This window comes from Mustela nigripes, chromosome X, assembly GCF_022355385.1.
Source record: "Mustela nigripes isolate SB6536 chromosome X, MUSNIG.SB6536, whole genome shotgun sequence".
In the NCBI taxonomy this organism is placed as follows: Eukaryota; Metazoa; Chordata; class Mammalia; order Carnivora; family Mustelidae; genus Mustela; species Mustela nigripes.
The window spans coordinates 38,884,237-38,897,335 of record NC_081575.1 but is presented as its reverse complement, the minus strand read 5'-3'; the positions used below and the strand labels follow the sequence as shown (position 1 = coordinate 38,897,335).

The 13,099-nt window shown below is 35.2% G+C and overlaps 1 protein-coding gene across 1 annotated transcript in view; it reads left to right on the top strand.

Moving 5' to 3' along the window:
• COL4A5 (collagen type IV alpha 5 chain) overlaps positions 1-13,099 on the top strand; it is a 244,700-nt gene that overhangs the window by 196,430 nt on the left and 35,171 nt on the right. The window contains exon 37 of the mRNA XM_059385657.1: positions 11,082-11,208. Within this exon, the coding sequence (XP_059241640.1) occupies positions 11,082-11,208 (127 nt within the window). The remainder of the gene's footprint in view (positions 1-11,081; positions 11,209-13,099) is intronic.

Below are 13,099 nucleotides of genomic sequence, written 5' to 3'. Positions count from 1 at the left end.
TTGCAATCTTTAGATAAGCTATCTAGCTGATCTCCGGCTAGCTGAAGTAGTCTCAGCCTGCTACTTCTCCGCCATCTTGAGTCCTCCTCATTTCGGTCATCTTTTAAAATCTTTTTAAATTTTTTTGTTTTTTCCTTTCTCAATGTTATTTTATTTTTTAGTGTTCCAAGATTCATTGTTTATGGACCACACCCAGTGTATTTCCTATCGATTTATAGAAGTACTTCATAAAGATGTATCTATTGTCTATTATATCTGTTGTTTTCTCCCAGTCAGTCATTTGTTTGTCTTATAACCCTGTTTACTGTACACTTATCATGTAGCGTACAAATTTTTTACATGGGCAATTTTTACATTTTTATATATTCATTCATTTAAAATGTACCTAATAAGTATGTGAGGTGAGGTGCCAGGTACTGCTTTAGGTGCTAGAGATAGAAAATGAATGAAACAAACTTACTGCCTGTGCAGAGCTTGCATCTAGTCAATAAAATAAATATGTTTATAGTGTGTTAGAAGGTATGGCAAAAGTTAAGTGAGGCTTGGGGATAGGAATTGCTGAGAATTGTTAAATTTTGAAATAGAGTAGTAAAAGAAAGCTGCTCTGAACACAGTCGATCTAGTGACATGCAGTGAGGAAATGAGTCATTCAAGCACCCTGAGGTGAGAGAGCATACCTGACATGTCTGAAGAACATAAAGGTGGCTAGTGTGGATTAAGCAGAATTAGGTGAAACAAAGTAAAAGATGAGATCAGGTTAGTAATAGGAGATAGATTATCTAGAGCCTTATAGATCATAGAAAGGGATTTTACTCCTGAGTGAAATGGGGAGTGACTGGAAGGAGTAACATGATTATACTTGAATTTGGGAATATAGCTCCTATTTTGGAACTAGATCATAGAGCAATAAGGATGAAAACAGTGAGACTGCTTATGACACTATTTAAATAATACAGACCAGAGATCTTGATAGTGTGGAATAGGGTGGTAACAGTGGAAATGATAGGAAACATTTAGAATCTGAATATTATTTTCCAGGTCAAGACAGAGAGATTTACTTTATGGAATATTAGAGGAGAGATATCATGGACTCTGAGAGGAAAGATAAGGATGACTCTAAGTTTTTATCCTGAACAAGTATGAGAATGGAGTTGCTACATACTAAGATAGGAGAGATTTGGGGAAGCAGAGTTGGTGGGAAAGATCAGGAGCATAATTTTCTGATTGTTATACAAACTTCTGTTTTTTAAATAATATTATAAAAATAGAACTATGTCTTTTCTTCCAGTACTTGTGTGTTTTGTTCTTCATATTCACATCTTTAATCCATGAGCTTCTTTCTCTATGTTGTGTGAGGTGAGGAAGTAACTTCATGTTTTCAAAATAAATATCCAGATAACCCAATCCCATCTGTTATAGATTCCATTCTTTACTCATTGATTTGAAATTCCATTTAAATTTTTTTCTAAATTGTTCATAAATATTTTTTTCTGGGCTGAGCAAATCTTAACATTTATATAATGGAACTAAATTCCATAACTCATATCTGAATTTATAATGAATGTCAGTGGGAAAAAAATGTTTCAATTGGCAAATATCCATAGTATATTCAACTCTTTAAGCAAGAGGTTAACTTCATTTCTTTCTCTATGCACCCTTCAAGTATATTTCAGTAAGCAAATTCTACACTAAACTTAGATACTTTCAGAGTTGATGAAACAAAGAAATCCTGTATTTGAAATAGTCTGTAGTTTCTTTCAGATGGTATTGTTTTATCATATAATGGTGACACATTGAGAAACACAAGATTTTATAGCGCAGTTCTTACTTTGCACAGTTCTGATACGCACAAATTTGTTAACACAATATAGTTAAATAACATCAGTCCACAACAACATAGTTCGAACTTATGTTACCACGGTCTGTTAGCTTTTCAATCCATAAATCACTATATACATAACTTGTGTATCATGTTCAGTGAACGGTTATTTCATTTCTTTCAAATTCTGTCAGTGATTAGTCATTGTGAAAATGTTATTCACTTAATGCCCTAATAACAAAGCATGTAGTTTTGTTTTCTCTTTGTCTCTCATTGATAAGCCAATGTGGAATTTTAAAAGTATGGCTACTCAAAAGAGTAAATTAACCAACAAAGATGAAAGTGCAGCAAAAATGGGAAGTGATAACACTGGAAGTGACATTTAAAGCTAATATAAATAGCGTTACAGAAACATAGCCAACCATAGGAATGTTGACACTGCCACCATTGAGAGACTTTAGAGATGCAGACAAGGAAGTTAGTGAAAACAAACTTAGCAATATATGACTTTCCTCTATACATGTATAACTTACGTGAAGGGAGATTTTAAAGTTGTGGGAAGGGGCGCCTGGGAGGCTGAGTGGGTTAAAGCCTCTGCTTTCGGCTCAGGTCCTGATCCCAGGGTCCTGGGATTGAGCCCCACATCAGGTTCTCTGCTCAGCAGGGAGCCCGCTTCCTCCAATCTCTTTTTGCCTGCCTCTCTGAGTACTTGTGATCTCTGTCTGTCAAATAAATAAATAAATAAATAATCTTAAATAAAAAAGTTGTGGAAAAACCTTTTAAAGGTCGTGGAACAATCATATTTTTCTCATTATTATGATATATTTTACATGGTTTTAGCTTGCATCTTCATTTTAATAGTTCCATACTATTGTGCAAAGTGAGACTGCCTATATTATAAAGAGAGTAGAATTAAAGTTTCAGGAGACATAATAGTATGATTGGAGGATGTCAAGTGTAAGAAAAAAATTCTATAATTAGTAAGTTGTTAAAAACAAGGATACTGGTAGGGCAGTACAAGAGGGTAGCCTAAGAAGGTACTGAATATACCTCTTCACATGGACACAGGAAATCTGTAGCTACATAGGGAACAATTAATTCTCTCTGAAAAAGACCTGAAAACTAACTGAACAGCTTCCTTCACAACAAATAATAAAAGTGTCACATCAACAGGTAACAGAGGCAGAGATATGGTCTCATCCAAACCCCACCCCCACTAAGGTGATCCACAATCAGAAGGGATCTTACAAATCTGGACTGCCTCCCTGAGGAGTTAAGGGTTCATGTCCCACATCAAGCACCCTAACCCCTGGGACCTGTAACAGAGAGACCATTCTCCAAAATATCTGGCTTTGAAAACCAAAGGGGCTTATATCCCAAAGGGCTATAGGGGAACTGAGATGCATTTTTTAAAAAATATTTTATTTATTTACTTGACAGACAGAGATCACAAGTAGGCAGAGAGGCAGAGAGAGAGAGGGAAGCAGGCTCCCTGCTGAGCAGAGAGCCCAATGTGGGGCTCGATCCCAGGACCCTGGGATCATGACCTGAGCTGCACTCTCCTTTTACCTTGATAGTACTGGCAAGTGTAGCCAGCCCTGCACTCTCCCATTGCCCCACTAAATATGGCAGGCAAGCACCAGCCCTGGATTCTCCTGTGGCCCTGCAAAAGAGCCACATACCAGTTCTGTGCTCTTCATGGCCCCCATAAAAGCCAGCAGGTGCATGCAGTCCATACTGGAGTCACTCCTTAATCATCTGGCTCTGGTGGCCAGGAGCTTGCATTCCTGAATCCCATAAGACTATAACAATTAGAGAGACAGTTATTGGCATGCTACCACCTGCTCAGTGCCACCTCCACAACACTACACAGTGCACTGAAACAAATCCCCAGTCTGTCTGTGAAAAAGGCCTATTTACTTGTCTTGGAGCTTCAGCCTGAGGGGCAGACTTAAAGTTTGGCATACATCTAGAGGCTACAGGGGTGCTCTCAGGGAATGTAGGCTGGAGGATGCCATCTTTGTATCCTTCCTCAGCCTTGCTATGGCTTGCTGGTACCTCCCAGAAAGGATGTGATACATTTCTGAAGCCCTGACTTTTCCAGTACCTCCAGATCCATCTACTTTGCAGGCCAGCAAGATTTACTATTATGGTACCACAGGACCATATATATTGCATACTTTAAATTGCTATCTGAGGATCTAGCTTCCAATCAGCCTGAAACTAGGTGCCTAACTGTGATCCCCCCCTTTAGGACACTGGCAGGTCTTGGCACACCCTCAACAACTGGGACATATCAAGAATGACTTATGCTGCTTAGACAGAGGTTTGAGAGACAACAAGGAACTTATGTCTAAAGTTGATGGATAAGTTGTACCTTTTACACAAGGCTACTCCTTCAAGACTGGGGGAAATAGCTGTTTTGCTGAAGAATACAATAACTGAATTGAAAAGTACATGAGAGTGTTGAAAAAGAGACTATATGAAGCAGAAGGAAGTGCTCTAGAAGACAAGTATGAAACCCAAATAGAACATCAAAAAGGAAAAAAAAACTTAAAAAGTAAAGATAGCTTAAGGGACCTGTGAGACAACATAAATCTCAAAAACATTTGCATTATAAGGGGTTCCAGGAAGAGAAGAGAGAGATAAAGGAGAAGGAAATTTATTTAAATAATGGCTGAAAACCTCCCTAATCTGAGGGAGGTAATGTTCAGATCAAGAAAGACCATAGAGACCTGAGTAAGATGAACCCCAAAAGATCAATAGTAAGACACATTATAAGTAAACTGTCAAAAGTTAAAGAGAGAATCTCAAAAGCAGCAAGAGGAAAACCCCTTGTTCGGTACAAGGGAGCCCCAATAAGACTATAAGCAGATTTTTCAGCAGAAATTTTGTAGGCCAATCAGGAATAGGACAGTACATTCAAAATCCTAAAAGGAAGAAACTTTCAAACAAGAATACTCTCCCCAGCATAGTTGTCATTCAGAGTTGACAGAGAGATAAAGATTTTTCCAATCAAAAGCTAAAAGAGCTCATCTCCATTAAACTAGCCTTACAGGAAATATTAAAAAGGGACTTCTTTAAGTTGAAAAGAAAAGTGCATTAGTGACAAGAAAATATACGAATATATAAATCTCAAAGGTAAAAGTAAATATATAGTAAAATGGATTAATCACTTATAAATCTAGTATGAAAATTAAGAGACAAAAGAACTAAAAGTAACTCTAAGTACAATAATCAGCTAAGGGATGCACAAAATGAGAAGATGTAATATGTGACATCAAAAACATAAAATGAGGGGGGAATAAAAATGCAGTTTTCAGATGTATTCAGACTTAAGTTGCTATCAACTTAAAATAGAAAAAGATCAGTGAAACTAAGAGCTGGTTCTTTGAAAAGATAAGCAAAATTGACAAACCTTTAACTAGACTCACCAAGAGAGGTCTCAAATAAAAAATTAAATCAGAAATGAAGGAAGGATTTACAGCTGACACCACAGAAATATAAAAGATCATAAAAGACTATTATAAATAATTATATGCCAACAAATTGGAGAGCCGAGAAGCAATGAATAGATTCCTAGAAACATACAGTCTTCCAAGATTGAATCATGAAGGAATACAAAATCTGAATAGACTGATTACTAGTACAGCAATCCAGATTGAATCAGTAATCCAGAAAACCTCCCAAGGAACACAAGTCTAAAACCAGACGACTTCACTGGTGAATTCTACCAAACATTTAAAGATTTAACATCTATGCTTCTCAAACTTTTCCAAAATACTGAAGGTGAGAGAGCACGTTTGAACTCATTTTATGAGGCCAGCATTACACTGATACCAAAACGTTAAGGACACCACAGGGGAAAAAAAAAAAGAAAGAAAATTACAGTCCAGTATCCTTAATGAACATAGATGCCAAAATCCTCAACAAAATATTAGGAAACCAAATTAAACAATGTAACAACTGAAAGGATCATATGGCACAATTAAATGAAATTTATTCCAGAGATGCACGAATGGTCTACATCTACAAATCAATAAATATGATACATCACATTAATAAAATAAAGGATAAAAACTCTCAACAAATGAGCATAGAGGGAGTATATTGCAACATTATAAAGGTCATATGTGAGAAGCCCACAGCTAACATCATACTCAGTTGTGAAAAGCTCAAAGTTCTTCCTCTAAGATTAGAAACAAAACGAGGATGCCAGTTTTTACAACTTTTATTCAACATAGCATTGGAAATCCTAGCCAGAGCAATTAGGCAAGAAAAAGAAGTGAAAGCCATCCAAATTGCAAAGGAAAGAGTAAAAACTGTTACTATTTGCAGATAAATATATGTATATGTGTGTATGTGTATTTATACTTATATTTATAAAAAACCCTAAAGACTCCACCAAAAACTGTTAGAGCTAATAAATAAATTCAGGAAAATCACTGGTTATATAATCAACATTCAGAAATCTGATGCATTTCTATATATTCTATATACTATATAATACCAACTATCAGAGAAATTAAAGAAACACTCCCATTTACAATTGGATCAGAATAAATAAAATACTTAGGAATAAATTTAACTGAGGAGATGGAAGACCTATACTCTGAAAACTATGATACTGACGAAAGAGATTGAAGAGACAAATAAGTGTGAAGATACTCATGGATTGGAAGAATTAATATTGTTAAAATGTCCATATTACCCAAAGCAATATACTGATTCACTGCAATCCTCATCAAAATCCTAATGGTACCTTTCAAAGAAATAAACCAAACAACCCTAAAATTTTATGGAACCACAAAAGATTCTGAGTAGCCAAAACAAGGTTGAAAAAGAAAAACAAAGCTGGAGGTAATACAGTATTTCAAACTGTATTACATAGCTAACCATAGTAATCGAAATAATATGGTATTGGCATTAAAGCAAACATGAAGATCGATGCAATAGAATACAGAGCCCAGAAATGAACCCACACAAATATAGTCAATTAATTTATGACAAAGCAAGAATATACAATGGGGAAAGCACAGTTGCTTTTATAAATGGCATTGGGAAAAGTTATAGCCATAGGCAAAGGAATAAAACTAGACTACTGTCTTACACTATACACAAAAATTAACTCAAAATGGATTAAGGATTTAAATGTAAGTCCTGAAACCATAAAACTCCTAGAAGAAAACAGGCAGTAATCTCCTTGACATTGATCTTGGCAATGTTTTTCTGGATGTGTCTCCAGAAACAAAGGCAATAAAAGCATATTAATCAAGAGAGATTACACCAAACTAATCTGCACAGCCAGAGAATTTACCAAGTGAAAAGGCAACCTACTGAATGTAAGAAAATATTTGCAAATCATATGCTGGTAAGGGCTTGATATCCAAAATATGCAAAGAACTTATACAGCCATTAAAAATGAAATAAAGAATCCAATTAAAAATGGGCTAGAGCAACTGAATAAACATCTTTCCAAAGAATGCATACTGATGGTCAACAGCTATATGAAAAGGTACTTGACAACTCATCGACAGGGAAATGCAAATCAAAACCACAATGAAATATCACTTCACACCTGTTAAAATGGCTGTTATAAAAACAAGAAGTTTTAGCAAGTGTTACCAAAGATGGGGAGAAATGGCAACCTTTGTGCACTGCTGGTGAGAATGTAAATTAATACAGCCACTGTGAAAAATAGCATGGAGGGTCCTCAGAAAAATAAAAATATTCTGGAGAAAATTCCATGTGTGCTCAAGAAGAATGAGTATTCTATTGTTTTAGGGTGGAATGTTCTGTATATATCTATGAGGTCCATCTGGTCCAATGTGTCAATCAATGCTCTTATTTCCGTATTGATTTTCTACTTGAATGATCTATTACTGACAGTGGCGTGTTAAGATCCCCTACTGTTCATGTATATATATCAATATGACTCTTTATCTTGATTAACAGTTGTCTTTGTAGTTGGCTGCTCCCGTATTGGGGGCATAAATATTTACATTTGTTAGATCTTCTTGGTGGATAGACCCTTTAAGAATGATGTAGTGTCCTTCTTTATCTCTGACTACAGTCTTTAGTTTAAAATCTAATTTATCTGATAATGAGAATCACTACCCCAGGCCCATTGACATGAAAGATGCTTCTCCATCCCTTCACTTTCAGTCTAGATGTATCCTTAGGTTCAGAATGGGTCTCTTGTAGACAACATATGGACCGGTTCTGTTGTTTTATCCAGTCTGCAACTCTGTTCCATTTTATGGGAGCATTTAGGCCATTAACATTGAGAGTGATTATTGAAATACACGTTTTTATTGACACGTTGCCTCTGAAGTCCTTGTTTCTATAGATTGTCTCTGTAAATTTCTGTTTTATGACACTCTTGGGTTCTTTCTTCTTTTATAGAATCCCCCTTAATATTTCTTGTAGTGCTGTCTTGGTGCTCACATACTCTTTTAAACCTCGCCAGTCTTGGAAGCTCTTTATCTCTCCATGCATTTTGAATGTCAACCTTGCTGTACAAAGTATTCTTGGCTGCATGTTCTTTTCATTTAGTGCCCTGAATATGTCTTTCCAGCCCTTTCTGGCTTGCCAGGTTTCTGTGGACAGGTCTGACATTATTTTGATGGACCTTCCTCTGTACGTAAGGAATCTCTTCCCTCTAGCTGCTCTCAAAAGCTCTTGTCTAAACTTATGATTCATCAGTCTTTCAATCAAGTACTCGAGGTCTTTCTAGATTCCTTGGATGAATGGATAAAGAAGATATGGTCCATATATACAATGGAGTATTATGCCTCCATCAGAAAGGATGAATACCCAACTTTTGTATCAACATGAACGGGACTGGAAGCGATTATGCTGAGTGAAATAAGTCAAGCAGAGAGAGTCAATTATCATATGGTTTCAGTTACATGTGGAGCATTAGGAATAACATGGAGGACATTGGGAGATGGAGAGGAGAAGTGAGTTGGGGGAAATTGGAGGGGGAGACTAACCATGAGAGACCGTGGACTCTGAGAAACAAACTGAGGGTTTTGGAGGGGAGGAGGGTGTAGGGTTGGGTGAACCTGGTGGTAGGTATTATGGAGGTCACATATTGCATGGAGCACTGGGTGTGGTGCATAAACAATGAATTTTGGAACACTGAAAAAAAATAAAATTAAGTAAAATTTTATAAAAGAACTATTATATGATCTATCAATTCCACTTCTGGATATTTATCTAAAGAAAATGAATACACTAACTTGAAAGGATAAACCCATGCCCATGTATATTGTAGCATTATTTACAATAGTCAAGATGTGAAAGCAACCTAAGTGTTCATTGGTATATGAATAGATAAAGAAAATGTGGGATATATATACAGTGGGATATTACTGAGCCATATAAGAATGAAATCTTGCCATTTGGGACAACATGGATGGACCTTGAGGGCATTATGCTAAGTGAAATAAGTTAGAGAAAGACCAGTACCATATGATCTAGTTTATATGTGGAATCTAAAAATAAATAAATAGACAAAAACGTTTAAATAATGAGCTAATAGATACAGAGAACAAAGTTGTGGTTGCCAGAGATGGGGGTGAAATATTGGAAGGGGGGTGAAATGGGTGAAGAGGTTTAAAAAGTATAGACTTAGCTATAAACTAAGTGATCAGGATGTAATGTACAGCATGGTGACTGTAGTTAATACTCTATCATATATTGAAAGTTGCTAAGAGAGAAAATCCTGAAAGTTTTTATCACAAGAACCAAAAATTTTGTAACTATATATGATGATGGATGTTAACTAGATTTATTGTAGTGATCATTTTACAGTATATACAAATATCAAATTGTGTTGTACACCTGAAACTAATGTTATATGTCAATGTTATCTAAATAAAATTCTATCAAAGGATGACATTTGAAGAAATGTGGATATTTGTTTCTTAAGTCTATTCAAGTCATGTCAAGCTTTTGCTTTGTAAATAGAACTGTCCTTTCTCAGAGTGATTTGTAAGATTTCTGGCCAGTTTGTCGATGTTCTGAGTATGCTCTTCTTCATCTTCTTTTTTTAAATTTCTTCTTGCAGACCTTTTTGGAAGTGCATTGTTTTCTCTGAAAGTGTATGAATGATAAAAACTTAGATAAAACTTAAATTAGCAAATTTTAGTCCTTTTCAGAAGCCGTGGTGAAATATTAACTTTCTTTATGCAATTTAGAATAGGGTCATAGAGTGGTGAGAAATGTAGTGGGGAACTGAGTGCTAGTTGAAATTAACAGATTGTGGTTGTTTATAGAACTTAACATTATCATAAGTCACCAGGAGCTTGTTTACTGCCTTTCAGATTTACCATTAGCAGACTATTGGAATTTTCTTATTTTTCATTTTGATATATAAATGTCATTGGTAAATGAATAACAAGAAGAATTATAGTTTATTCAAAGCTTTCCTGTGTAAATATCTAAGATGGAACCAGTTCAATCCAAAATTTAATTGTATACTTATTATGTGTATAAAAATGTGCTAGATGTTTGATTTATAAGGGTTCAGATCAAAATACATGTATTTCCAGCCCAGTGGGATGTAAGGAGAAAAGGAATTAGTTGAAAAGGCTTTTGCCATAATGCAGAATCATTTAAGTCACAAGTAGATGATCTTATTCACCTAGGCAACCATAAGCACTACATGTTAAGATTAAATTTACTTTGTACAGTAGAACCTACTGTAACTATTTGACATAATTTGTCAATAATATTTGACATAATTATTGTAAGCATTGAATTTCATTGTAGCATACTAGGGATAACAATCACAGATTCAAATCAGACTATCTGGATCCAAATGCAGACTCCACAACTTATTAGTTGCAACACTGTAAAATGGGATAGTGTGTTTCTTACTGAAGTGTTAAGGACTAATGAGTAATACATCTACGTATTGTAGAAATAGCGTGAACTCTGGAGTCTGACAAACCTTGGTTCAAATTCTAATTCTGCCACTTGCTAGAGCCATTAGGCACTTGAATTCTCCAAGATTCAGTTTTCTCATTTATAAGTAGATATAAGTAGAGATGATAAAGCCTAACTCAAAGAGCTATTGTGATGATTAAACAAAGCATTTTCAAGTTAAATTTCTGCAAGTGATTAAAAAAGCATTTTATGTACAGCACTTATCAGAGTGCCTGACATAAAATAAAAGCTCTATAAATAATGTTATGTTGTTATACAATCTACATCATGTAGAGACTCAGTTTTATCTTCTTATTCATGGTTTTAGGGTGAACCTGGTCTGCCTGGATACCCAGGAAACCCTGGAATCAAGGGTTCTAGGGGAGATACTGGATTGCCTGGATTACCAGGGACCCCTGGAGCAAAAGGACAACCAGGCCTTCCTGGATTCCCTGGTAATATTCCTTTTCTTAAATGCTTCCTTCTCTCCTTCCTGTCTACTCTAACCCATCCCACAGAGCAACTTCTTATTTGGCAGACTGCTGTTTTCTTTCCCAATGAGATACTGACTAGCAACATAATCTTGAACCAGCTTTTTTTAACTTTTCTTTGCCCAAATTTCTTTCTGTATAAAATGAGAATGAGTATTACCAGCTCAGCAGGACAATATCCTGTGGGCGAAAACTATTTGGTAGAGCATTTTTCAATCTTGGCGCTGCTAGCCACAAGTCAATTAAGAGGCCTTACTATTTTTGTAGGTGATAACATACGCTACCAAACTTTAGCCTGCCACTGATTGTCTTAGAGAGTTGTGCTCAGGCACACAGTGGGATGGCTGTTGGTAGGACAACTCTTCAGCTCATTTATATGATAAGGACTGAGTCATGCAAGCAAAGGGACTTAGCATTATAGTCAAGTAAGTAGCCTGAACTACCTTGTTATACTATCTGCTCTGGTTATGCTTGTATTTCATTTGTTTGTTTGTCTTTTGGATTGCACAGTGGCATGGATAGAGTGGGCCTTTGGTTATCTTTTCCTTAACATTTTGCTGAAGTATAATGTAGAGTAAAATGTACAAGACTATAGATGAGTTTTCACCCATATATAATTCGTGTACCCACCACACATATCAAGATATAAAATAGTTCCCTTGCCTCATAAAGTTTTACCCAGGCCCCTTCACAGTGAAACCACCTCCCAAGGTAACCACTACTGTGATTTCTATTATCATCAAGTAATTTTACCTGTTTTTGAAATTAATATAAATGGAATCATACAGGTTATATCCTTCCATCTGGCTTCTTTCACTCATGTCTGTAAGATTCATTTATCTTGTTGCATGTGTCAGTAGATTGTTTTTTTTAATAATTACTCTATAATATTCCATTGAAGAAATACGTAATATTCCATTGAAGAAATACATAAAATCAATTACCCATTCACCTGTTGATGGACTTCTGTGTTGTTTCTAGTTTGAGATTATTAAAAAAGATGCTGTTAACATTCTTTAACATGTCTTTTTGTGGACATACATACTCATTTCTCTTAGACAATAACTTCATAGTATTATTACTGAATTATAGAGTAGGTATACATTTAACTTTAGTAGATGGTGCCATTTTCCAAAGTGATTTTATAAGTTACAGTCTCACATGCAATGTATGAAATGTTCCTGGGTGGCTCCTGGTGTCTTGTCATAATTATATTGTGGTTAGTACACCTCACCTCATTTGGTATCGTCAGTCTTTTTAATTTTAGCTGTTCTGGTGGGTACATAGAAGTGTCATAGTGAAGTTTTGTTTTACATTTTTAAATGAATGACTATATTATTAAACACCTTTCCATATACTTATTGGCCATTTGGATAGCATCTTTTTGAAATGCCTGCTCCATGTTTTCTTACTCACATTTATTGGATTGTTTACCCTTTTTCCTTATTGACATAGGACAGTTCTTTATATATTTGGAATATGAGCCCTTGTCAGATACATGTATTACAAATACATTCTTTCTGTCTCAAATTTGCCTTTCATTCCTAATGCTATTGTGTGATATTTTCTTAATACTGTTGTGTGACAATCAAAAGTTATTTTTTTCAAAAGTTAATTTTAATAAAGTTCAGTTTATTACTTTTCTTTCATAGTTAGTGCTTTTTGTCTCCTATTACAAAATATTTGCCTATTCAAGTTTATGGAAATATTCTTCTATTTTTTCTGTAACATTTAATATTTAAGCTTTTATATTTAGGTTTATGATTTGTTCGAATAAAAATATTTTTATGGTATGAACTAGGGGTCAAGGTTCATTTTTTTTTTTTTTTTTTTTTTTTTTTTTTTTTTTTTTTTT